The sequence below is a fragment of the Buteo buteo genome, chromosome 29, assembly GCF_964188355.1.
Source record: "Buteo buteo chromosome 29, bButBut1.hap1.1, whole genome shotgun sequence".
In the NCBI taxonomy this organism is placed as follows: domain Eukaryota; kingdom Metazoa; phylum Chordata; class Aves; order Accipitriformes; family Accipitridae; genus Buteo; species Buteo buteo.
Window position 1 is genome coordinate 3,910,842 of NC_134199.1, and position 22,057 is coordinate 3,932,898.

The following is a 22,057-nucleotide window of genomic DNA, read 5'->3' on the forward strand; positions in this document are numbered from 1 at the left end:
AGTGCAGGTAGCACAGGGGTGCTCTGGACTCCAGCAGCAGCTTATGGTGCTAAAAGGCAAGAGCTGTGCCCTTGTCTGTCTCTGCTGAGCACACGGGCTGACGCTATCGGTCTTACCCAGCTCAGGATACACATACTGTGCAACACGCTGCCTTCCTGTGACATGCAACGAGGTGAAAATCCACGTGCTACAAACCTAACTCTGCCTTCAGAGGTACCTTCCAAGGTCTAAAGACTTTCCTACCTGGACGAAAGGCTGCTGGGATAGTGAGAACAGCCCTAGGGTAGGCTGAAAGGGCATGCAAGAGGACAACAGCTATTCAGTCAAAGTGTCATCAGGACTAGCTAGACCCTCCATCCATCCCTCTGCCCAGCTATGCCTACAGGTCACCCCCAGCCTGATGATAATTTCACCTGCAAAATTATATATGAGTGTTACTGTCAGCAAGAAACCAGACAGACTGCAACTTGAGGATGGAAAAGAAACATCCCGCCAGGATTGGGAAAGGGGAAAACTGCACGGAGGCAGCAGAGCCAAGGCCATGCCGCCCACCCAAAAACAAGGTTCATAAAACTCAGCAAGGGTGTAGAAGATGACGTCTTCACATCTCTGCTGAGTCCTCCCAGACGCTCCTTTCCTACTCTAGAATTCCCTGGAGTAGGGAGAAACCGTGGCAGCTTTCAGACGCAGATTCCTCATTTCTATTGGAGAATAAAGCAGCAAGTGCAGTTTAACTTGGCTTCCTCCAGCACTGCACAGGGTCTCGTTGGAAACACAGAGGACCCAACTGAGTTTAAGAAAGATGCCAAGGAAAGAGGAAAACAGTCCTCAGCCAGGACCAGAGCCTTGGGACATACTTCATGCCAAGAGGAACCTAATCCCAGCAGGAACTACGATTTATGCCCGAAAGCAGGACGCACGTCAGCCTGCACCCACGGCGCTGCAAAGAGACAGGAATGGTAATCATGGGTTTAATTCTCTGGCAAATTACCAAGCCAAAGCCTCCGGGCACTCTGCAAACCCAACAGGGAAAGGAGGAAACAGGAAAGCAAGAAATACCAGCCATGCAAGCCAACTGGAGGATTCGCTCTTGGAGAAAGAGCGTGGCCACCTTGCCTCACTGCAGGGGCTGCCCCAGCCGCGCGCCCACAGGGTCCAGCCAAGGGAGCAGCACTTGCAGCACTTCAATGCATGGGGCCAGGCAAGGTCACGGGGAAGGGTGAGCCTTGAGCAGGACAGCGAGAACTCCACAGCCTGTGGGCAGAGCCGTCCCGCTGCAGTGTCCATGCCGGGGTTACGCTGCTCTCTAGGCCAGCAAGGAGCAGAGACCACAAAAGGGGCTTTTCAAGCAAATGCTCCTTGGCTGCAATGCCAGCGCAGCGCGTGGGCTTCTACAGACAAGAGCTGGCCGCGATCCCCTACAAGCCCAGTTACATTTCACGCACAGGAGCTACAGAAGGGAGCAGTCTTTAATCAGCAGCGTCTATATCCCCAGCTGCACGCTGCATGCACACAGCATGTTCATTTCTGGAAGTCCACGGAGATGTTTGGGCACAGAATGAGGGTAGACAGGGACACAAAGTGTGATTAGAGCTGGGAGAGCCCTGGTCCTGCTCAACGCAACAGGTCCCATCAGACAACCTGCATGGGGATAAGCCCTCCTGCCTTGATGCAAACTGCTCCAAGCCCACCAACTGCCAGGCTCTGCATGGCCAACAGCCACAGTCACCACCCGTCCAGCACGTTCTCACGAAGCTGAAGCATGATTTGTTTGGTTTTTGGGGAGATGAGGGCAGGCAGGCTGCAAAATTAAAAACTCAAGCAATCGGCAGTGCTATTTATTAAGGACTGATCAATCAGGAGCGAGCTCAAGCGCAGTAACAGGTTGAGGACAGGCAGGCAGACCTGCCCTGCCCACGCACTGCCTGTGACCAGGTTAGCAGCAGCTGTGGCCGTACTGACGAAACATCAGCGTGGCCAAAGTCCACTCACAAACAGCTTTTTGTGGTGACAACCGGCCAAGCCTCTGCTCGCAGGCTTCACTGTGCTAGACACCCAAGAGCTGCACCCATGGAGCGGGTAAGCTGACTCCCAGGGTACCCTCTGCCTGGGCTGACAAGGAAATACCATGGGCAGCTAAAAACAAATATCAGTAGAGAAAAGCCAGAAAGACAGGTCACTGCAGGCGAGGCGTGTGTTCCTGCAGCCCATTTGCATCAAGAGAGCGTACTTCAGTATTTGCTGTGCTCTGGATGTGTGTCTCTCTATTCAGTACGCTCTGCGCCCGCACGGCAACACCTGTAAAGTCCCACTCGGCTCTCCCACGATGTTAAACAACCCTTTAAACTGAGCAAGGAAGTTGTCAAATGGATGTTGTTTCCATCCTCTCCCATGTAGATTCCACATAAGCAGATTTCAAACATAGCAAAAACCAAAAGTGTTTTTAAGACAAGAAACAGAACCCGGTAGCATCACAGATGCAGAGGAGACACGTTATTTGAATTTCAGAATAAAGAGCCGCCTGCAATAGCCTGGATGTGTTTGTCCAAAGATGATCTCATGGTAGTTTTAGGAAATGATACCTTGACTGCTGGTGTCAGGGCTTCCCGTCAAAAGGATGAAGCCCTCATTTCAAAGCAGACACTGTCTGAAGCTACAGGGACGGTGATCAATCTGACTCAAGAAAAAACATAGCTATGTGGCAGGCTGTTGGGCCATTTATAAGCTAACAGAAACCCTGCTCCTGTAGCCCAGGTCAAAAATCCATCTATAAACATTCTAGAAGGAGGACCCCTCGCTCCTCTGGGTAGGCGCTGATCTTCACCAGCACTCAGATCTAACCCTACGGAGGCATTCCCCGAGCCGGCAGGACGGCGCCCAGACAAACCAACCACCACACCTCAAGCGCAGGGTAGCTCTCCAGGGCTGGGAACCCAGCTAACAGGATGCCAGAGGAGGGTGGGCCTGGGGGAAAAAGGCTATCGTACCCATCGGCTCCCCGGAGCAGCCTTCACGCTTTGCAGACTATGAGGAAGCGATAACCACTGTCAACAGCGGACAGCCACCGCCGGCACAAGCTTACCTCCACGACGGGCTGAAGTAGGCAAACAACCTCACCTCCCCAAACCTTTCTTTCCTCCGGCGGGGGAGGCACGGTCCCCGGGGACCCCAGACCCCCAGCACCGCCACGCAGAGCAGCCCACCGCTCTGCCAAAACCCCTGCTCCCACCCAGCTGCCTTCCTGCGCTGGAAGTAACCTGAAAACAAAGCAAAACCGAGCAAAACAACCACGGCCACCGCAGATACAGCACAAACCCCTCTGGGTCCGGGCCCGACCTCTCGCTGCCCTGCGGCGCCCGACACAAGCTCTGCTCCCCGGGGACGGTTCGCAGAGCCCCCGAGCACCCAAATCACTCGGGAAATCACGAAACCACCTCAAAACCACCCGTGGCAGGAGCTGCGGGACTCAGACCAGCTCCCGGGGCTGGGCGGCAGACAAGTCCCCGCTCACTTTAACGTAACCGGCGCCTCTGCCCCACGGGATCCCACCGGCCCCCGGGGCGGGCAGCGAAGCCCCCCCACCCCGCCAGGCAAAGGAGCCAGACGTACCCCTCTGTCCCAACCCTGCCCCCCCCCGGAGCATCCCCAACCCTCCTCCCAGCCCCCCCGAACACCCCCCCGGAGCATCCCCAAACCGCCTCCGAGCCCCGCACCCCCCCTCCTCCCCATCCCCGGCCGGGACTCACCGGGGCCGGTGCGGTTGCCGCGGCCGGCGGGGAGCGCCAGGAGCTGCAGCAGGAGGAGCAGCAGCAGCCGCAGCGGCGGGCCGGCTCCCCGCGCCATGGCCGCCCGGCGCTATCCCGGCATCGCCGCCCGCCGCCCGCCCCCCAGCGCCATCGCCGCCGCCGCCGCCTCCGCCCGCTTCCGCCGGCCCGCCCCGCCCCGCCCCGCCCCGCCCCCGGCGGAACCACCTTCCCCCCGGGGAGGGGGGGGGGCGCTGGGACGGGTCGGGGGGAGTCCGAGGCTGCCGCGGGGGCAGCCGGTCTGGGGGCGGCCCTGGCTCCCCCCCGCCCCAGCCGGGATGAACCTGGGAGCCGGGGCTGTCCGCCGAGCGGGGAGACGTGGGGTGCTCGGGGACAAAGCCTGGGGCTGACGGGGTGCTCGGAGCCTGGGGGAGCTCCAGCACCCACCTGGGGAACCCCCCCCCCCCCCCATCATGGGGGGCTCCCGGGGTGGGTCCGGGGACGGCCGTGATCCTGGGGACGTCCCGGAGTCCTGTCAGCACCCCAAGGCCGCGGATAACCGCGGGGAGCCCTGTGGCCCAGAGGCCTGAGGTGGTTCTGGGGTTGCCCCCCCCCCGGCACCCCGATATTCCAGGAGGTTCCCTGAGAGCCCCCGGAGAGTGGCGGGGGTGGGAGGGGGCTCAAAACCCCAGGAACACCCGTGGGCGAGTGCCCTGGGGGAAAGGGGGGTGGGGGTGGTGCTGGAACCAGGCTGCCGCCGCGGTTTGCTTCTCGGTGCCGTGAAGGGAAAGTGAGATGGTAATTTAGGATCAGTTTAACCTGAAATCGTAAACATTAACATGCCTCAGTTGTAACCAAACAGCCCACCGTACCCTAGCGCAGAGCGGAAATTCTTGGGGAGGCTCAGCCCTTCAGTCTGAAGGGTGGTTTTATACTCATTCCTGGGAGGTCCGATTGCCTCCTCAGCTCTCGCATACCTGCCATGTTCATAGGACTCGGCGGAGATGCGGCTTTCATAGGAATGGTCAACTCATTCTCTGATTTTCTGGCTGACTTCAGAAGAGTCAAGGATCTTCCCTCTTTCACAACTTTTCTTTGGGATGCCTTCTGATGCGTTTGTGTTCTCCAGGAGAATAATGGAGTCTGGACACAGTTGCAGAGTCCTTGCTCAGGCAAAAATCCCACTACTCGTTTACGGGTCAGCTTGGTTGAGGACTTCAGACCTGTTTCCAGTCAACCACAAGCTCCCTGAAGATGGATTTTCTACTTCAGGAGCTCAAAGTCTTTGCTTCTTGCTCTCACAGACCTGATATACTTGTGATAAGTTTATTAGGTATGGGAAGGAAATCCCCTAGGGAAGAGCCAGGCATTTTCTAGGGGCTCTGACATCACCGAAAGCCCAGTCAGAGCAGCTTATGCAATCAATAGCTACCAATGTCCTCACCTAATTTATGAGAAGACTTCCTTGAAGTCAGCCCAAAGACTTGAGCACATAAAGCATGGGATGGGACGGGACTATTCTTCTAATTCCCAGCTTAGATTTGTTCACTGCCTGTTAGTTTCCATTTGTCCCTGTGTAATACTATCCTTGGATGTTCAGAGCTCTCCTTCTGGAACGTGTCCTGCCTAATGACAGCATCACCTTGCTCCCCATCTTTTTGCTGGGCATGAGGATATCATCCCCTTTCTGCTATGTTGATCCTTGCATGAGGCCATGCAAGTATCCTGTAATATCCCAATCCTCCTCTATCGTGACAGTACCCACTTTTTTTTTTTTTATATTTTGGCCATTAATAAAAAATCCAAGGCCAGATCCAAGGTCAGATTCCATCAGTAATTTCCCTCCAGCCCAATAATTCCCTTTCAACACTCCTACTACCATTTCCCTGTTTTCTTGAGTTCTATCTTACAATTCTTCCACTAATTGATATTTTCTCCCATCTAAATCACATGGTCCCAGCACCCCATGATGCTGCTGCAACACGGCTCATGATTTACAACAAAGCTGGGCTTTGAGATCTTGACCCACAACTTGATGGATTTATCTGTTCTTACTTCACTCAGGCATATTGCAAACATCAATCAAAGCCTTCTTTGATGGCTAGTCCACCACTCCATTTTTCATTATCTGCTTGTTATGCCTAATATCCTTTTGATATTAGGAAATGGCACTCCAGTTAGGTATTACACTCTTTCCCTCTTGTTTTTCCTGCTTCTTTGGGATATAAAGTAATTTTACAATGTTTTCCCTAAAGAACGGCAAGCCTATTCCACATTAGCTTTGAGTTCTCCCAGTTGATTTTCCTGTTGCTCAAAAATTGTTCTTCTGAAAGAAGACAAACAAACCCTTCCATTCTCATTCTAAGTTAATTTAGCCTTCAACTCCACTTAAAGGTATCAGCTTGTCATCAATCAATCCTTATGAATGACTTTGCTGCAATGCTGCCTCTACTTATAGTTATTTTCCTCTTAAAGCACAAAAAATGAGATTCAAAGTCAAAGATCTGAGAGATGTGAGCATAAATCAAACTCACCTAATGTAATGCAGAATCAGATCCACAACATGTTACAATATGTGTTTTCTCACACCTCAGGTCCCTTAGACTTGCTCCTGTTCCCCAAGAAAAGCATTCCAGTATTCACTAGAACAGTTTGGGCTGGTGAATGCTGTAGGACAGGTCACCTCCAGACTGACAGCTGCTCCAAACACGAGGACACTGAAATGGTGTCATTGGCTTAGCGACTCTGTGGGTTGATCCTTTCCCCTTTGGCTAAGCAGCCTTGCAATCTCAGAAGAAGGAGGGAGCTTGAACCAGGGAGGAGCTCTCTTTTGCTGCGGAGCTGGAGTTGGAGCTGAAGCTAAAGCTGAAGCTTCCTCCACTTCCACAGGCAGTGCCGCAGGTGGACACATGCAGCCACCCATGGATCACCATGACCTGCAGCCAGGCAGAAGATCCAGCTGCAGAGCTATCTGCCTTCTCTTGTGGTGGCAACAAAAAGCACAAGGTTTAGAAAACCCCTGGTGTGCTTCTGTCTCTGCTGAAATCTGAGGGAGAATGGCTATGCTGGAGCCAGGGCTTCTGTCTGGCTTAGTGACACACTTGACTCTGAATATAGTGCAGGTGACTGCGTCATGGTGAGGGTTCACCACATCTGCTTCTTGCTCGTTGGTCCATGAGTCCTGAAGCGCAGCCCCCTCCTCGGGAAGTCAGACACAAGTGGAAGACCCTGTTCTGGAGAGTGTATTTCCTACAGTGTTTCAAACAGGCCTGGGGAGAAATTTGGACTATATACTGAAAATATCCCTGTTTGGAGCTATGATCTGGAAAAATAAATAATGGTGACCTGTCCAAATTGAATCTATGGAGCTTTAACAATGCTGACCCATGAATTTTGATAAATATACTTCTACTATTAATAAAGGCACTCAGCTGCTCAACCACTGAAGGAGGTATAAAAGCTTTCTGGCTGAGCAGCTGCAATGCACATTTTGCTGTATTGCTTTCCATAAATCCATAGTTGGGATCCTCTTGGCCATGTGCAAAGATCTCTGGAGAGCACAGAGCTGGCACAGTCTGCTCCCGTTATCTCTGTCTGGTCCTGGTACAAAGAGCAAAAAAGCAGCTCTGGCTGGAAACCCCAGTGTTTTAACTATCTCCAGCTAGATCCTCATTGAGTCGTGTCCACTGAGCAGCTCATTGCCTACTTGAAGTCACTGTGACAGGGGAACTGGAAAGGAAAAGTATAATGAAGAACTGTGTCCCAGGAATATGGACCAAAAATCTGCTGTTAGAGTTGCACGCTTTAGCTTTTGACAGAAACATCGGATGATGCTCCATCACTGCATGAGACTGGTGAAAGGCTATCTGATGTAGTCCATGGAGCTTTGCTATATGCAGCTTTCAGCGTTATTCACAAATGGAAAAATAGGATGTCAATTATTTCAGTGTAGATAAATAAAGTGACACAGATACGGAAATATGTTCTAAAACAGCAGAGATTGAACTTAAACCGGCTATTACAGCTCAGGAAAAAGATATTGGAGTCCTCACTGATGGTTCGCCAAAATTGTAGCCTTGATGTGCAGCAAAAAAAGCCAGCAAAATGTGGTGATGTCATCAGGAAGGGCTTGGGCTCTCAAAACAAGAAAGAGGACATCTTTTGCCTGCTGTGCAACAGCTTGGTGCGCCCACATCTATGCAGTTCTGGCCTCTGATCTAAGGACATAGTGGATTTAGAGTCCTGAGCAGAGCAACTGAGGTGATTAAGGGCAGCTGCAGTATGAGGAGGTCCTAGGAAAGCTGGGATTTTTCCCTGGAGAATGAGGAGCAGAAAGGGCTAGCTCCACAAAATCACAAAGTGAATGTGGACCTGGTGCTCATCAGATTCTGCATGAGTAGAATTAGAGGCCATCGATGAGTCTGGTAGATTGCTTTAAAATGGATAAAAAGGACTTTATAGGGGGCAGGAGGGAGAATGAACTTCTGGAACTTGCTGCCACAGGAGGTTGTGGAAACAAATAGGATCAGCAGGTTTATAAAAGGTATAGCAAATTCATGAGCAGCAGGTCAACAGACAGATGCTGAAGGCAACAGGCAGGAATGTACCCTCTGAAATTGCTATTACTGCTGGTGCAGATGCTGGAGGAGCACGATAAAAAAACGGCTAGGCTTGTGTGCTTTCCCCAGATGGCATCTCCTGTTGCTGAAAACAACAGTGGGAGAGAGGAACCAGTGATGTTACCAGCAGAGCATTTCCTACGTTCTCAGTTTCACCATCCCTAAGCAAATTCAGATCTCAGGTGGTTGGCGTGTGGTAGGAAGACAGGGCAACCAGCAGGAAGAAAATTTTTGCATTTCCATTCAATTTCCATGTCTGTAGTGAAAATCTGATCAATCCCCAGTGCACAATGTCAAGCAGGCCTGACTGAAAATCTGTGATCTCACTGAAAAGGGTTGCTAGTGGTACAGTTGCAGTGAAAATCTGGCTAGATCTAATTATCAAAAAAGACATGGTCAGCCACAAAAAGAAGGTGGAAAAACAGTGCAAAGTAGGTGTGGAAAGTTTGTGCTGTTTAGTTGATGAATGGCTTCAATATAGCACTGAGAAGGCATCAGTGGCCAACGTTGTATTACCACAGATCTGCTCCTTCTCCTCACAGCTATAAAATCCAAGACCTGGATTCTGTTGTGAACGTCTCCAAGAACAGGGGGTTTGTGATGCCTAATGCCTTTTCAGTCACAGGAGCTCACAGAATGAGAGCTAGGCTCCTCACAGGTCAGCTTTGAGGGGATCAGCAAAAAGGTTTTCTAAGATGTTGCTTGCAATATTGAACTTCTTGTGATGGCAAAGGAAAGCTGACAATGTTTTAAGTTCTGTGAGTACTTGTTTTTATCAGCCCCATCCTGTCTGGAAGGGCTTGTACAGCTGTGCTTGATGTGGCTGCTCTGCTGGGAACAGTCTCTGCTTTTAGGAGAAAATATTTGAAATCCTTCATCAAAATTGGCATTTCAGTGAAGGCTGACTCTATTTTCTGTCTTCTACAAACACTTTTCCTTTTCCCACCAGCAAAACAGCCAGTGGAGAAGGTGGGAGGATCCTAAAAAGTGTGAATTAAATTACATTTCAATCATTCCAGTATTTTCAGACTGCTTGCCTGAAAAACATCCCCTTTACCTCAGCAACTGATTGAAGCCATCTCCAGACAGCCAATATCTTTGAGAAGTGGTGGTGGGTGATGGGGTTGCAGAAACAAGACAATAGGGTCTCTTATTATTAGCAGGGTAAAAGGGGGAAACTAAGGAACTATAAACCAGTCAACTTCAAATCACTAAAAAACAGAGGGACATTTAATCGAAGAAAGAGATGAGTAATAACCGTGGCCATTGCCAAGAATGAATCATTTCAGATGAGACTGTTTTCGTTCTGTGACAGATTCCAGTCCCTGGTTCAACATCATTATTCACTGTTCTTTCATCAATAACTTATGTGTTGTAATGGAGAATGTGCTTATTAAATTCTCAGATGTTCCTGAGCTGGAGGGGCTGCGAGCACCCCAAAGCACTGGGTTAAAATTCAAAGTGATTTAGACAAATCAGAGACATCAGACTGACTGTCCAAATACATTGCAAACAAACTGCTTACGCAGCAGTTTTTCAACAGAAGACCTACAGGTTGCACTGATCATGAGTTATATTATTGGCATATTGTATGCCAGTATGGGATGTATAAACAGAAGAACAGTTTGCAAAACACATGATGTTTTCTCTCCTCTTTCCAGCAAGAGGACCTCTCAACTGGTGTCCCAAGATCAGCTTCCAATAAGAAATGAATTCTGTATCTTCCCACTGCTTCTCTGCTAAATTTTGAATGGGCAGTTCCTGGTGAACTCCCCAAGGATGCCTGGTCTCCTCCAGAAGTACGTAATTCTGCGTCCCTTTCCAGGACGCACTCTCTAGGGCCATGACTATTTACCAGACGCTGATAACAGTAGTATTCAGGCTACCTGGACAATGCCGTTTGCAGCCCCTCAAGAGAGCGGTAAAAGTGTGATCAGGTAAGTCATAACCATCAAGCTCGTTTCCTGATGTCATTTTAGCTCCTCTTTCAATAAAAACGAGCTCTGAGATGCCACTTGCCTTGGTGACTATCATATAACAAAATACTGTGTTGTTCTGTGGGTATCTTTGAACCGTAGATGCTTTGTCCATCAAGAATGGATGTTCTTGGGCAGGCTGTGTCCTGGGGCACACAAAGCCATGGCCACCAAGGGATGCCCAGTGAAGGAAGCCCAGGGCTCACATGGATGACCCTGTGCTCTGAGCCAGGAGGCACAGGGTGCCCAGCGCCTGAGGCACCCAGCACTGGGAATGGGCTACTGGGGAGGGGTCCTGCACCCCTCTGAGCTGGCACCAGTGTCCCAGTGTACTCAGGACCCCAGGGGCTGGCTGGAAGCCCATCCTGGCAGCCTGCTTCTCCCTGCCTGGAGGCTCCAGCTCAGGTCTGCAGGCAGGACCAAGGCTTGGCCCTCTGCACCCTCTGCCTGGCCCTGATAAAGCACCACGGCTTGAGGTCCCCATCTTGTGGCAGCAGGGACAAACGGCTGGGACAAAACTCATCCCAGCTCTTCGGAGCTCAACGGTTCTTTGGGCAGGCAGAGCCCTGGGAAAGCGCTGCAGAGCCAGGACGCTGCCCGCTGCCACGCACTGTGTCCTGCCTGAGGACACAACACAGCATGGGAGCGGTTGGAAGCGAAAGCCTGCCAGAAGCCGTGGGGGCAACTGCCAACCTCTTGCCCTCCACGTACACACCGTCCCCTGCATTGCTCTTACATCTTGCCTCTTACGCACACCCCATGCTCAGGACCACGAGGGTCCTTTGTGGCCAGGTTTGGAGGACCCCAGATCTGCGCTAGATTTGGTGCTGGCTCTCTCCGGTGCTTTACCCACTAGTCTACACCACCTTGCATGCCTGTGTGCCCTGACCCCCCCCACCATACCCCTGCCCTTCCCAAGCTCCCCAGGGAGCAGAGGCTCCCTGCGGAGCAGAATAGTGTCCACAGCCACGTCTGGGCGATGCCAGCTGGAAGGGTGCAACCTCCTCCAACATCCTGCTCCATGCAAAGGTAAATCAGGTTGGTCAGTGATGCCCTGACCAGCTTTCTCTTCCCACCACGGCCAGGTGTGGTGGGTATGTGGGGTCGCGATGCCTGTGGTGTTCTGCAGGAGAAACGCTGGGGGCTGCAGGGCCTCCCTCTCTCTCCAGAGTCATTTGGGGTCTCTCCTGCCTCTGATGCATTCACTGACGGTGTCTGGAGGCCATGGGGGTTAGGGCAAATGTCTGTCCTCGCAAGTGCCAGGGATCCAAGGGGCCCACGGCAACCTCAGCTTGGATCCATGCTGTGGCTGCACCAGCCGCCCCGGGGCTTTCTTGAACCTTCACCCCAGCACCCAGTACCTCCCAGCCCTGGCAGCGATGGGTCAGCCTTACTCAGCACCTGGCAGGTTGTAGCACCCCAGGACTATCTGCTGCCCCATCTCCCACCACACCCACAGCTGGAAGAGAGCCCACATTCTCCTTTATCAGCCACCCACAGCCCCCTCCACCGCAGCCGCCCTGCTGTGGGCTGCGATAAGGGCTGGGGGCTACGCAGACACCAGCACTATGGCACCCAGCACCACTTCGCTGCCTGTGCTTGTTTTCCTGCCCTGACACCCCTTACCCTGCTGCGGTTCAAGACCCAAAGAGCAGGATCTGGGTCTGAGCCTCATCTGCTCCCCTTGCAGTCCCCCATGCCTGCTGTCTCCCCCAGCTTGCCAGCCCCCCCAGGACCTCTCCAAAGTGACACCCCAGCAATGCAGCATTAGGTGGAAAGAGAAGTCGTCCTACAGTGCTGCACAGCCCTGTGTGCTGGGGATGCACAGAAAGATGCCCTTGCGCTTGGAGGTCCTCAGGGTGTCCTCGCTGTGCCACCCCCCAGAGGGTCATAGGCACCCAGACCCCCTGTACCCCACTGTCTCCTGCAAGCACTTCCAGAAGGAGATGATCTCTGACAATTTGGCCTGAACAGGGGCAAGGGGTGCACAGGGCTGGTGGGGCAAGGGGGGATCCCAGCATGGTGCTCTGGTGGAGAGGCCAGGCCAGGCTGCAGCTGCAGGGAACTCCCAAGGGCCAGACTCTGGCCACTCTCCCCGAGTCTTTCCCCTCTACCAGTGCCCAGAAATTCTCTGCTTGCTCCTGGAGCCCCACAGCTGGCAGAGCAGTGTCTGCCTGCCGGGCACCACCCCCCAAATGCTGCCTCCCCTCAGAGACAGCAAAACCAGAGCCCATTTCTTCCACGTGCCCACCTGGCAGGGGGGCACCCCCCGGTTCAGACCCCCAGAGCAGATCCCTCCCGCTCCCTCCCCACGGGCAGCAACTAGAGCAGGACACCAGGGCTGGAGCACAAATGCAACAGATTTTATTTCAGATCATTTGGCTGCTCGCTGTTGGAGGGCTGGTGGCGGGTTGGGTCCAGCTCTAGCCACGGTGCCGTCTTAACGGTACTTGGCAGTCAGCACGTTGCCCACGGCGCACAGGAACTTGTCCAGGGAAGCGTGGACCTCCGGGGTCAGGACGGAGGGGTGGTGGATGGCCACCACCACCAGGAAGCATTGGCCCAGCAGCTGAAAGGCAAAAGAAGACGGTGAGCGAGGGCGTGAGGCAAGGGGGTGGCCGGGCGGCGCAGGAGGGGGCTGGGGCTGGTCACCCCTTCCCAGACGCTCACTTTGAAGTTGACGGGGTCCACGCGGAGCTTTTGGGCGTGGAGGTCGCTGAGCTTGGAGAGAGCCCCCGCGATGTCATCGATGTGGTTGACGGCCTCAATCAGCGCACCCGCGACCTTCTTGCCGTGCGCCTTGATCTGAGCGGAGCCATGGTGCAGGTCGAAGTGGGGGAAGTAGGTCTTGGTTGGAGGGTAGGTGGTGAACATCCTGGGGGACAGAGGGGGTCCGGGACGGATGAGGCAGGGTCACAGAGGACAGGGACGGTTGTGGACGGGGAGAGGATGGGGGCAGATGGGAGGCTGTCGGAGCCGGGCAGGAGAGGGGATGGCGGCGGGGCTGGACACGTACCTCTCCAGGGTCTCGGCGCCGTAGTCCTCGGCATGGCCGCTGATTTTGGCGAAGACGTTCTTCACGTTGGTCTTGTCGTTGGCGGACAGCACCATGGTGTCACCTCCCCGTTGGCAGCCCCCAGCACGGGTACCCCCGCCGCCCGCCGCCGCCCTTATATGCAGTGCCGGGGCACCGCCCCCCCCCCCCCCCCCCGGCCCGCCCCCCTCCCGGCCCCGGCGGCCCTGGAGCCCGGCCAGGCGGGGCCGCCGCCCGCCTCCCCCCCCCCCCCCGGCCGGCGCCGCGCCCCGCTCCTCCCCGCCCTCACCGGCACCGGGACCGGCTGGGGGGGGGGGGGGGTCGGGTCTCTGCCCCCCCCCGCCCCGGCACCAGCTGGGGTTTTGGGTCGGGATTAGGGTTGGGGCTCGCAGCGGCCGGGTGGTCCGTCCCCCTCCGGCGCGGGGTGACTGCAGGGTTAGGTTTAGGGTTAGGTTGAGGCTTAGGCTGAGGGTCTGTGCTGGCATGGGTTGAGTTGGGGTCCGCACCGGCACAGGCGGAGGGGGCCGTGCCTGTCCCCTCCCGGTACAGGCCGGGTTCAGGGCTCAGAACCGGCCGAGGTTCCTTGGCCCAGCCTGGCTGCGTTCTGGCAGGCCGGTGGGGACAGCAGCGTGGGGCTTGGGACTTCAGTAGCGTGGTGGGAGCCTGTGCCCCCCAGAGCGAGCCCGCCCAGCGCCCCCGAGACCCACGCGCGGCCCCGCAGGCACCTGCGCGTACAGACTGACCCATCCCGCACAGCCTCCGCGCGCAGACACGAACTGTCCCCGTACCCGCGCCGCCTCTACGCCCGCCGCCATCTAACGCGACGCCTACACGTACGCCATCCTTGCACACACGAGTGCTGCCCCCGTACACACACCTATCCGACACAGCCCCTGTGTACGCATCGTCCCTACACACACACGCTGCCCCTATAGACACCCTGCCATCCAATGCAGCCCCTATACACGCAGCCACTCATCCACCCGGCCCCACTGCACCTACTGCTCTCGTTCCCTCAGTGCAACCCCAAACCATTGTACCCCAAAGTGTGTGCCCTCTTCACCGCCCCCTGTTCCCCAAACGGCAGTCACATCCTTTTGCATACAGACCCCGGAGCTCCCCTGCCCCAGCCCTCTCTCCTGCGCACGTGCTGTGCTGGTCCCAGTGCTGCGGGGGGACTGGGTGACCCTGACTTCTGGGAAGGGGCAACACTTGGCAGAGCCACAGGGATCAGTGCTGGGCACTGCTGCAGGCACTGGCCTGCAGCAGCAGGAGCTCACAGCCAGGGAAGGAAGGCACGCTGCCTGTGGCGAGCCCCGTGTGCCCTAAATGATGAAGGTGAGGAAGTCAAGAAGGGCAAGGAAGATGAGGATGGTGAAGAAGATGAGGAGGGTGCTTCCAGTAGGTTTGAGAGCTGGCGCAGGCAGGCAGGGAACAGTTCACACCCGTGTTTCCTCCACAGCCGATGGTTCTTATCATTTGTGTTTGGGGGAGATTAGCTCGAGCTGGCACCATTTCAGAGCAGGGAAGGAGGGGAGGACGGAGGGGGGCTGATCTTCTGGGAAGTGGAGCCCAGGGAAACAGCAGCAGGGTGGTGTGTCTGTTGCCTGTGCATGCATCAGGGGGGCAAACTGTAAAGGCAGAAGAGCCCTTCAAACTGATGGCACAAGAATAAATGGGTGCAAATGCACATGAAGACACTGGGGTGTAGACTGGCATGTGTCTGAGGATAGAGGAAAAGCACTGTGGGTTCATGAGTGCACTTGCAGGAGCAGGGGCCGGTGTGGTCCAGGGACTCCCAGCCCTGTGTTTCTGTGCAGGCAGGGTCCCCACATGCCCAGCGTCCAGCTGCTGCCTGCACTTGGCCACCGCAGGTACCGCTCTCCTGATGCACTATCTCCCATCCCTGATGAATGCTCATCTCCTCACTCTGGTGTCACAGTGCAGAGCAAACCCAGGGCTAGTTTAAGATCTTATAACCCATCACTTATGATCTAAAGACAATGATTTTTTCTAAATTCAGGCTCCAAAACCCTGAAACCAGTGGCCCTGTGCTGGACTGCAGCTCTGCCCACTCCACTCCCACCCTGGCGAGGTGCCAGGGGAAGAGCAGACCCTCAGGGCAGGTGTGGGCGTACTTCCCTGGCAGTCGATGGGGATTTGTGGATCAGAGGCTTGAGCCCAAGGACAGTGTTTGTGCTTAATGGTCTGCAGTGGATTTTTTTCACTCCATGAACTTGCCTGATTGCTTTTGGAGCTCATGCAAACACTTGGCTCCCACAGCATCCCCAACAAAGTCCTCAACAGCCATTGTGATAGATGGAGCTAGGAGGGATTCATCCTACCCTACCGGAGAATCCTTCAAGGGGATGCAAAAAACACATTTGGCTCAGTGCATCCTTCCCCACCCCGCTCCCCAAAGGGATGCGGGCACGGCAAAGTGACAGGCTGAGCTCCGTTCCCTGGGTCCTGCTACCAGCATCAGCCGCATCCCAAGCTGGAGCGGGGTGGAAGCAGGCAGGGCCCTGGGGAGACACCCAGGGAGCCCATGGCCAGTGCTGCCTTCCTGTACCACGGCCAGCCTCACCGGCAGCTCGCTCGCTCGCTCCCTCCCTCCGTCCGTCCGTCCCTCCGGTGGGCCCACCGCGACAATCCAGCCCGCCCCAGCCCCAGCACAGACAGACACAGTGCTGCAGCAAAAGCGTCTTTATTGATGGCACACAGGTGTGGACAGTTAGCTCATCTGTACTTCTCAGCCAGCACGGCAGCCACAGCTGACAGGAACTTGTCGAAGGCAGAGTGCACCTCGGGGGTGTATTCTTTGCCCAGGTGCACAGCCAGCACCACCTGGAAGCACTGCGACAGCAGCTGCAAGGCAAAACAGGGCTCAGCACCGCTGCTACAGCCCCCATCACCCCAGCCCGGTCCCCATCCCCTGTTCCCCGTCCCCCGCTTGCCTTGAAGTTGACGGGGTCGACACGCAGGTTGTAGGCGTGAAGGTTGCTGAGCTCGGACAGGGCCTGGCTGAGGTTGTCCATGCTCTTGACGGCGTTGCCCAAGGCGTTCACCACCTTCTTGCCATGGCCGCGGATCTGGTCGGAGCCGGGGCTCAGGTCGAAGTGGGGGAAGTAGGTCTTGGTCGGGGGATAGGTGATGAACATCCTGCCGGAGCGGGACAGTCAGTGCCGCTGACCCCCAGCTGGACCCCCCCCCACTGGCCCCACGTGGGGCTCCCACCCGCTCGCCCCCCTCGCCCGTGGGGTCCCTGGGCCCATCCTGCACCTCTGCAGGGCCTCGGCTCCGAAGTCCTCCTGGTGGCCTTGCACCTTATCCCAGATGGCCTGGATCAGCTTCTTGTCGTCGGCGGTCAGCATGGTGGCGGCTGGCAGTGGCAGACACGTCTCGGTGGCAGCAGTGCCCACGGGGATGCCTTCTTATAGCGGCCGGCACCTCCGCCCTGGCCTTATCTTATCGGTGCCGAGGGGCGGGGGGGCCGCGGCCACACAGCACCAGGCCCAGGGAGCGGCTGCGGCGCTGCCCTGGGGGGCCCCGACAGCCTGGGGGGCCCCAGCCCTGGGGAGGCCCTGCGGGAGCCCGTCTGCCCTGCCCCACTGCACCAGCCCCACAGCAGGCTGGTGGGGCTGCCCCATGGTCAAGAGCAGCCACAGGCATGTCCCGTGGGGGCCACAGCCTTGGCCTCACCAGCTGGCACGGCCTCAAGCCTCCTGCTGGCATCCACCGTTCCCCCCGGCTGGGCCGGGGTCCTCCCTGGCTCTGTGGGGGTCAGGGTGGGTCCCACACGTGTCCTCGGCCCCTCACGTCCTCCAGCCCCCGGCGCGTCTGGCCCCTCTCTGTCCGAAGAGCCCCTGGGCCTCCGAGCCAGAGCCGTGGACAAGCTCTCCCGGGTCGTGCTGGGGATCTGCCATGAGGAACGCCGTGTCTCCAGCAGCCCGGAGAAACCTGAGCAGGGAAGAGTCTCCTTTTTGGGCGCATGGTCTTCCCAAAGTCCGTCCTCTGATGCTTGTCCGGCCTGGGCTTCTTCCCTTCTTCCCACCCCAGTGCGTGCTCCCGCCTCTCCCCGTAAACGCTGGGACATCCCGCAGGGCATATCGTGGTTGGTGACTGTCACATCCTTTGCTCAGCCTCTGTACAAAGTCACTGGTACAAATTCGGGGTTAGGGACACAGCAGATGCTGACCTACCATCTAAGCTGTGGATTTCAACATTCAGGTTACCTGAGACTCACAGATGTAGAATGTTTTAAAAACCACTGTGGTACACTGGGTGACATGTTTAGAGCGATTTGGTGGCTTCAGAGCTTCTGCACCGTCTCTCTCCCCCTTGCCCAAACACAGTCCCTAAATTTTGTAAATGAGATGAGGACCACAGCTTGCAGTGTCAGTTCAGGTTGTCGATCAGAGTGTGCTTAAGACTTTGCCTTTAAGACCTGCCTTTTCACGTCAAAAGTCCTCTGAGACAGGCATGTGTAGTGAATGTAACCTGAGAAATAATTTTCTTCATGACAGCTCACATGGTGCTGTGTTTTAGATTTTTGACCAAATCAGCCCTGATAACACAATGATATTCTGGCTTTTGCTGAGCAGCATTTGCACAGCATCAAGGCCATGTCTGCTTCTCACTCTGCCGCCCCAGGGAATAGATTCTGGGGTGTGTGATATGCTGGGAGGGGACGCAACTGGGCAGGTGACCCCAACTAACCAGAGGTATTTCATACCAGATGATGCCATGCTCAGCAATAAAAGGGAAAAGGGGTAGGGGTAGGGAGTTTTAGGGGGGTTACCCATCTTTTTTGCTCAGAAACTGGCTGGGCATCTGTCTACCCATGGGAGGTGGTGAGTGATTGCCTGTGCATCATCTGTTTTCTTTTTTCTTCCCTCTTCTTCCACTTATCCTTCACTTATTAAACAATTATTTCTGTTTGTTTGTTTGTTTGATCTTGAGCCCCCATTTTTCTTGCTTTTATTCTTCCTTTCCTTTCCCCTGCATCCCATTGAGGGGGGAGAAGTGAGTGAGCGACTGTGTAGTGCTTAGCTGCCCACTGGGGTTAATCCACAACAGGTACCTATGGAGGATCCCTGCACTCCCCCCAGGGTGACCACCAATTCTGTACTCTTCCTTGTCGCAGCTTCCCAGAGAAACCCTGGGAATTTGTGGTCCCCTAGATGCCATCAATGCTGATCTCCAGTGGCCACTAGTATTCCCAAATTCCAAATGCATGTGAAGTTCCCCATATAAAAATAAGAGATGTTAAGCTGAGGGGATGGTCCCTTTACCAAACCTGTCTAGCAAGTGCGACAGCCCAAGGTGTTCATGAAGCACATCAGATGCCTTGTCCATACTACATGGAGAAGAGCATGAGAAGACAATGCCCAGCATCACTCTGGGCACATCACAACACATGGCAACGCAGGTTTGTTCACAACAGGCTGTGATGGGTTTTGGGTAGGCCAAACAAAAAGCCTGGGTCCATTCAATATCCTAGCAGGGTAAAAGACTGTTTCCTGGTCAGCCTGGAAACAGTCTTTGGTGGATATGCCTTTGGTGAGCAGTAGCAGTCACAGGGCTCTAGCCTGTTCTGGGCTTCTGATCAATGTTGTCTTATTCCCACTGAATATTATGTTACGTTATTCCCACTTAATTTACACACCTTAGCACGTGAATTAGTACATGAATTCATTAGTACATGAGTTAGTACATGAATTTACACAGCTTACTATTTTGCCCTCTATATAGTGTAGACATTTCAGAACACCCCTGCCTGAACAGTAAGATGGAGGTGGAACACAAGGAGATGAAAGCACAGAGACCATAGCTCACATTTGAATTATTTATTGGGTTTTGCAGATGACTGAGCCCCTGCATAGGGGATTTGAGAGGACTGCATAGGAAGGGGTGAATACCCCAGAGCCTGGCAGCTGGGGTGCACCATGGATGTGCATCCCTCACCCTCTGTGGAGGCCATTTATCTGTACTTCTCAGTCAGAACAGAGGAAATACTGGACAGGAACTTGTCCCACGCAGCATGAACTTCTGGGGTGAAGTCACTGGGATAGCGGGCAGCCACGGAACAGAGGATACAGTGGGAAAGCAGCTGTAAGGGAAAACAGGATGAAATCCATCATGATCAGTAACAGATGCCAGTCTAGGGGTCTGCAATGGAGCTTAGTCCCAGCGCGCTCTGGGATGACAGCTACGTGTCCCAATCAGCAGCACTGCTGCCTGATGCTGTGTGTGAAGAAGCAGAGTTGCCTTTGGTATAGGGCAAAAGGCAGTGTTTGATCCCACTCCCTCTTCCAAATGTCCCTTCCTTCCTCACCAACGGGAAATGCAACAATGTGGAAATGTTTAGAATTTACTAAGACTTTGTTCAAGACAGGTGATACAACCTAACGTGTGAGGGAGATTCATAAATTACAACAAAGGCAGCATAGATTCGAGTCTGTCTAACAAACTATAGGAGCCCCCGAGTAGTTCTTTGCTTCAGCTAGACCAGATCTTTCATTAAAAAATCCAGTCTACCTCAGGTTAAAAATCAGGTGGGGAACAAGCAGTGACATGAGCTGACAAGGCTGTGCAGTGCAGTCAGGGATCAAGCTGCCATTAGCCAGAACGACCTGTGGTCTCTAATTCTGTGATGGCAGTTTTCATCCCTGAAAAGTCTCTCTGCTCACTCACCTTGAAGTTCACTGGGTCCACCCTGAGGATGTAAGCATGCAGCTCACTGAGTTTAGCCAAAGCACCTCTAATGTCATCAACGTGCTTCACAGCTTCCCCGATGGCATTCATGACCTTAGAGCCATGACCACGAAGTTGAACTGAGCCTTGGCTGAGATCAAAGTGAGGGAAGTAGGTTTTCGTCTGGGGGTAGCTGGAGAAAAGCCTGGAGGAGAACATGAGAATGAGATTCAGCAGTGCAAATGGTATGCCTGAGATGGTAAAACCTCGGAGCAAGCACCACGTAAAGCTGCCAGCTACAGGAGTGCACTCCTTCAGCGGTTGTAACAGAGCTTCGGGAGCTTGAAGCTTGCATCAGGAAGGCCCTTCTGCTCTTAAACCTTTTCTGCAGTATGTGCAGATTAGACAGTGGGCTAATCTGTATGTGCTAGAGAAGAATGAAATGCTAAAAATAATTTTAAACTTCATGTATTTTTTGTTTGTTTGTTTTTAAACAAATAATAGCCCCAAAGTGTCACTACATTTCCTATATTACATTGTAAGCCAGCTTGCAGGACCTTCAAATTAATACAAGCTGAACAAACCAGAATCTATGAGTGGTACTCAGAGTCCTGGAAGGACTATCACAATACTTTATATTGAGCTGTAAATAACATTTAAATAACTTTGAATAACATAATAATTTCTGAACAATTTCCAGACTATTATCCCTTCTGTGCCAGCTTGCTTAATTTGTATGAACTTTGAATTACTGTGCTATACTTCATGCAGGGGGTCCACCTGCCTTGTTTCCTGTTACTTATAAACTGGAATAATGAAACATGAGTACCCAGTGAATTTAGTGGACAGCTATTTTCTTAGCGCCTAGAAATTGCAAGAGAAATTGCATCACTTGTACAATAAACCACTTCGAGTTCATTTCCTAACAGTGATAACCCTATTTCAGGACACTGAGTATGAATGACTTTGAATTCCTCACCAGGGCTCCTGGCTATGAATTCTTCTGAATTGCTATAATGGGAAATAAACCATTAGAATTGCTTAGAAAATTATGTTTTGCTGTAAGATTGTGAAGCCATCTATTAGCATTTAGTAGCACAGATATAATTCCAGAAAATTACATGCCAAACAACACAGAGGTCACCCATCAGCTCTCACCAGTCCCAGTGTGCTCTCACTCATGCAACTTTTACATGAGATGCATCCTGACAGCAAAGCCAGAGGAGGCACCTTCTTCGGGAGGGTTCTGAGGGACTTACCTCTCCAGTGATTCTGCCCCAATGGCATCGGCTTGGGTAGCCACCTTTGCCCAGATGGCAACCACGGCGGCCTTCTCGGCTTGAGTCAGCGTCATTGTGCAGGAGGGCGCAGGCTCTGGCTCCTTGCAGTGAACGCTCAGAGCAGGTTTGGACTCATCGCTCTGACAGCCCTGGTTATAAAGAGGAAGGGGAGAGCGGACCTTGGCGCCTGTCCACGCTCATTGGTCACTCCAGTGGCCACCCATGGAGGTGGGAGACTCTTATCTCCCTGTGAAGCAATGCCTATTTCGGCAAGGGTCAGCGCACTGGCCTCCTTGCTTTCTGGTGTTATCAGCTTCTTGCTTCTTAACATAACGGCTGTGTGGCCCGGAGAAATTGTCTGGACATATATTGATACATGAATAGAGAGATAAGGCTGGAAAATTCCAGCAATGGAGCATTAGGACACAACTTTAAGCTGAGGAGCGTACGGACTTCAAGCATACTAAGGAGCTTGGAGAAAAATCTGCATTTTCTGCCTTGCTTTACAGATGCGAACACAAGACTGGGCCTTTCTGTGTCATATCATACACTTCCAGTATATGTGGCTGCCACGTGGCCCAATATTTCGTATAAAATAATTCCTAAGTAGTGCGAGGGACAGGCTGGGAGATGTGCAGTATAGTTCAGAGGGAGAGTGAGACTCTGATTTTGTGGGAATCAGTGGAGATTTTGCCATTTGCTTCAGCAC

General features: G+C 53.8%; 3 protein-coding genes across 3 annotated transcripts; all 3 read right to left on the reverse strand.

Moving 5' to 3' along the window:
- Nucleotides 1-12,680: 12,680 nt before the first annotated feature.
- LOC142045631 (hemoglobin subunit alpha-A/A') lies at nt 12,681-13,533 on the reverse strand. The gene is made up of 3 exons (XM_075059341.1): nt 13,355-13,533; nt 13,009-13,213; nt 12,681-12,907 (listed from the first exon to the last, which is right to left on the reverse strand). The coding sequence occupies exons 1-3, from the start codon at nt 13,447-13,449 to the stop codon at nt 12,779-12,781; spliced, it is 429 nt and encodes a 142-aa protein (XP_074915442.1). The 5' UTR covers nt 13,450-13,533; the 3' UTR covers nt 12,681-12,778.
- Nucleotides 13,534-16,063: 2,530 nt separating this feature from the next.
- LOC142045618 (hemoglobin subunit alpha-D) lies at nt 16,064-16,834 on the reverse strand. Its single transcript, XM_075059315.1, has 3 exons — nt 16,655-16,834; nt 16,330-16,534; nt 16,064-16,240 (listed from the first exon to the last, which is right to left on the reverse strand). Exons 1-3 carry the CDS (start codon nt 16,744-16,746, stop codon nt 16,112-16,114), a joined length of 426 nt encoding a protein of 141 aa, XP_074915416.1. The 5' UTR covers nt 16,747-16,834; the 3' UTR covers nt 16,064-16,111.
- A 1,494-nt stretch (nt 16,835-18,328) lies between these two features.
- Nucleotides 18,329-22,057, reverse strand: LOC142045642 (hemoglobin subunit pi-like). The gene is given in 4 exon segments (XM_075059358.1): nt 18,329-19,484; nt 20,069-20,273; nt 21,328-21,571; nt 21,574-22,057. Coding segments are annotated over 4 exon segments (684 nt in total). The 5' UTR covers nt 21,680-22,057; the 3' UTR covers nt 18,329-19,355.

What these genes read in the sequence shown, in the direction of transcription:
- LOC142045631 (XM_075059341.1), bottom strand. Translation starts at nt 13,449, where the DNA reads ATGGTGCTGTCCGCCAACGACAAGACCAACGTGAAGAACGTCTTCGCC. An exon ending in GGCGCCGAGACCCTGGAGAG is followed by an intron (nt 13,214 to 13,354) that starts GTACGTGTCCAG and finishes TCTGTCCCCCAG; the next exon opens with GATGTTCACCACCTACCCTC. An exon ending in TGGACCCCGTCAACTTCAAA is followed by an intron (nt 12,908 to 13,008) that starts GTGAGCGTCTGG and finishes TTTGCCTTTCAG; the next exon opens with CTGCTGGGCCAATGCTTCCT.
- LOC142045618 (XM_075059315.1), bottom strand. Translation starts at nt 16,746, where the DNA reads ATGCTGACCGCCGACGACAAGAAGCTGATCCAGGCCATCTGGGATAAG. An exon ending in GGAGCCGAGGCCCTGCAGAG is followed by an intron (nt 16,535 to 16,654) that starts GTGCAGGATGGG and finishes CCGCTCCGGCAG; the next exon opens with GATGTTCATCACCTATCCCC. An exon ending in TCGACCCCGTCAACTTCAAG is followed by an intron (nt 16,241 to 16,329) that starts GCAAGCGGGGGA and finishes TTTGCCTTGCAG; the next exon opens with CTGCTGTCGCAGTGCTTCCA.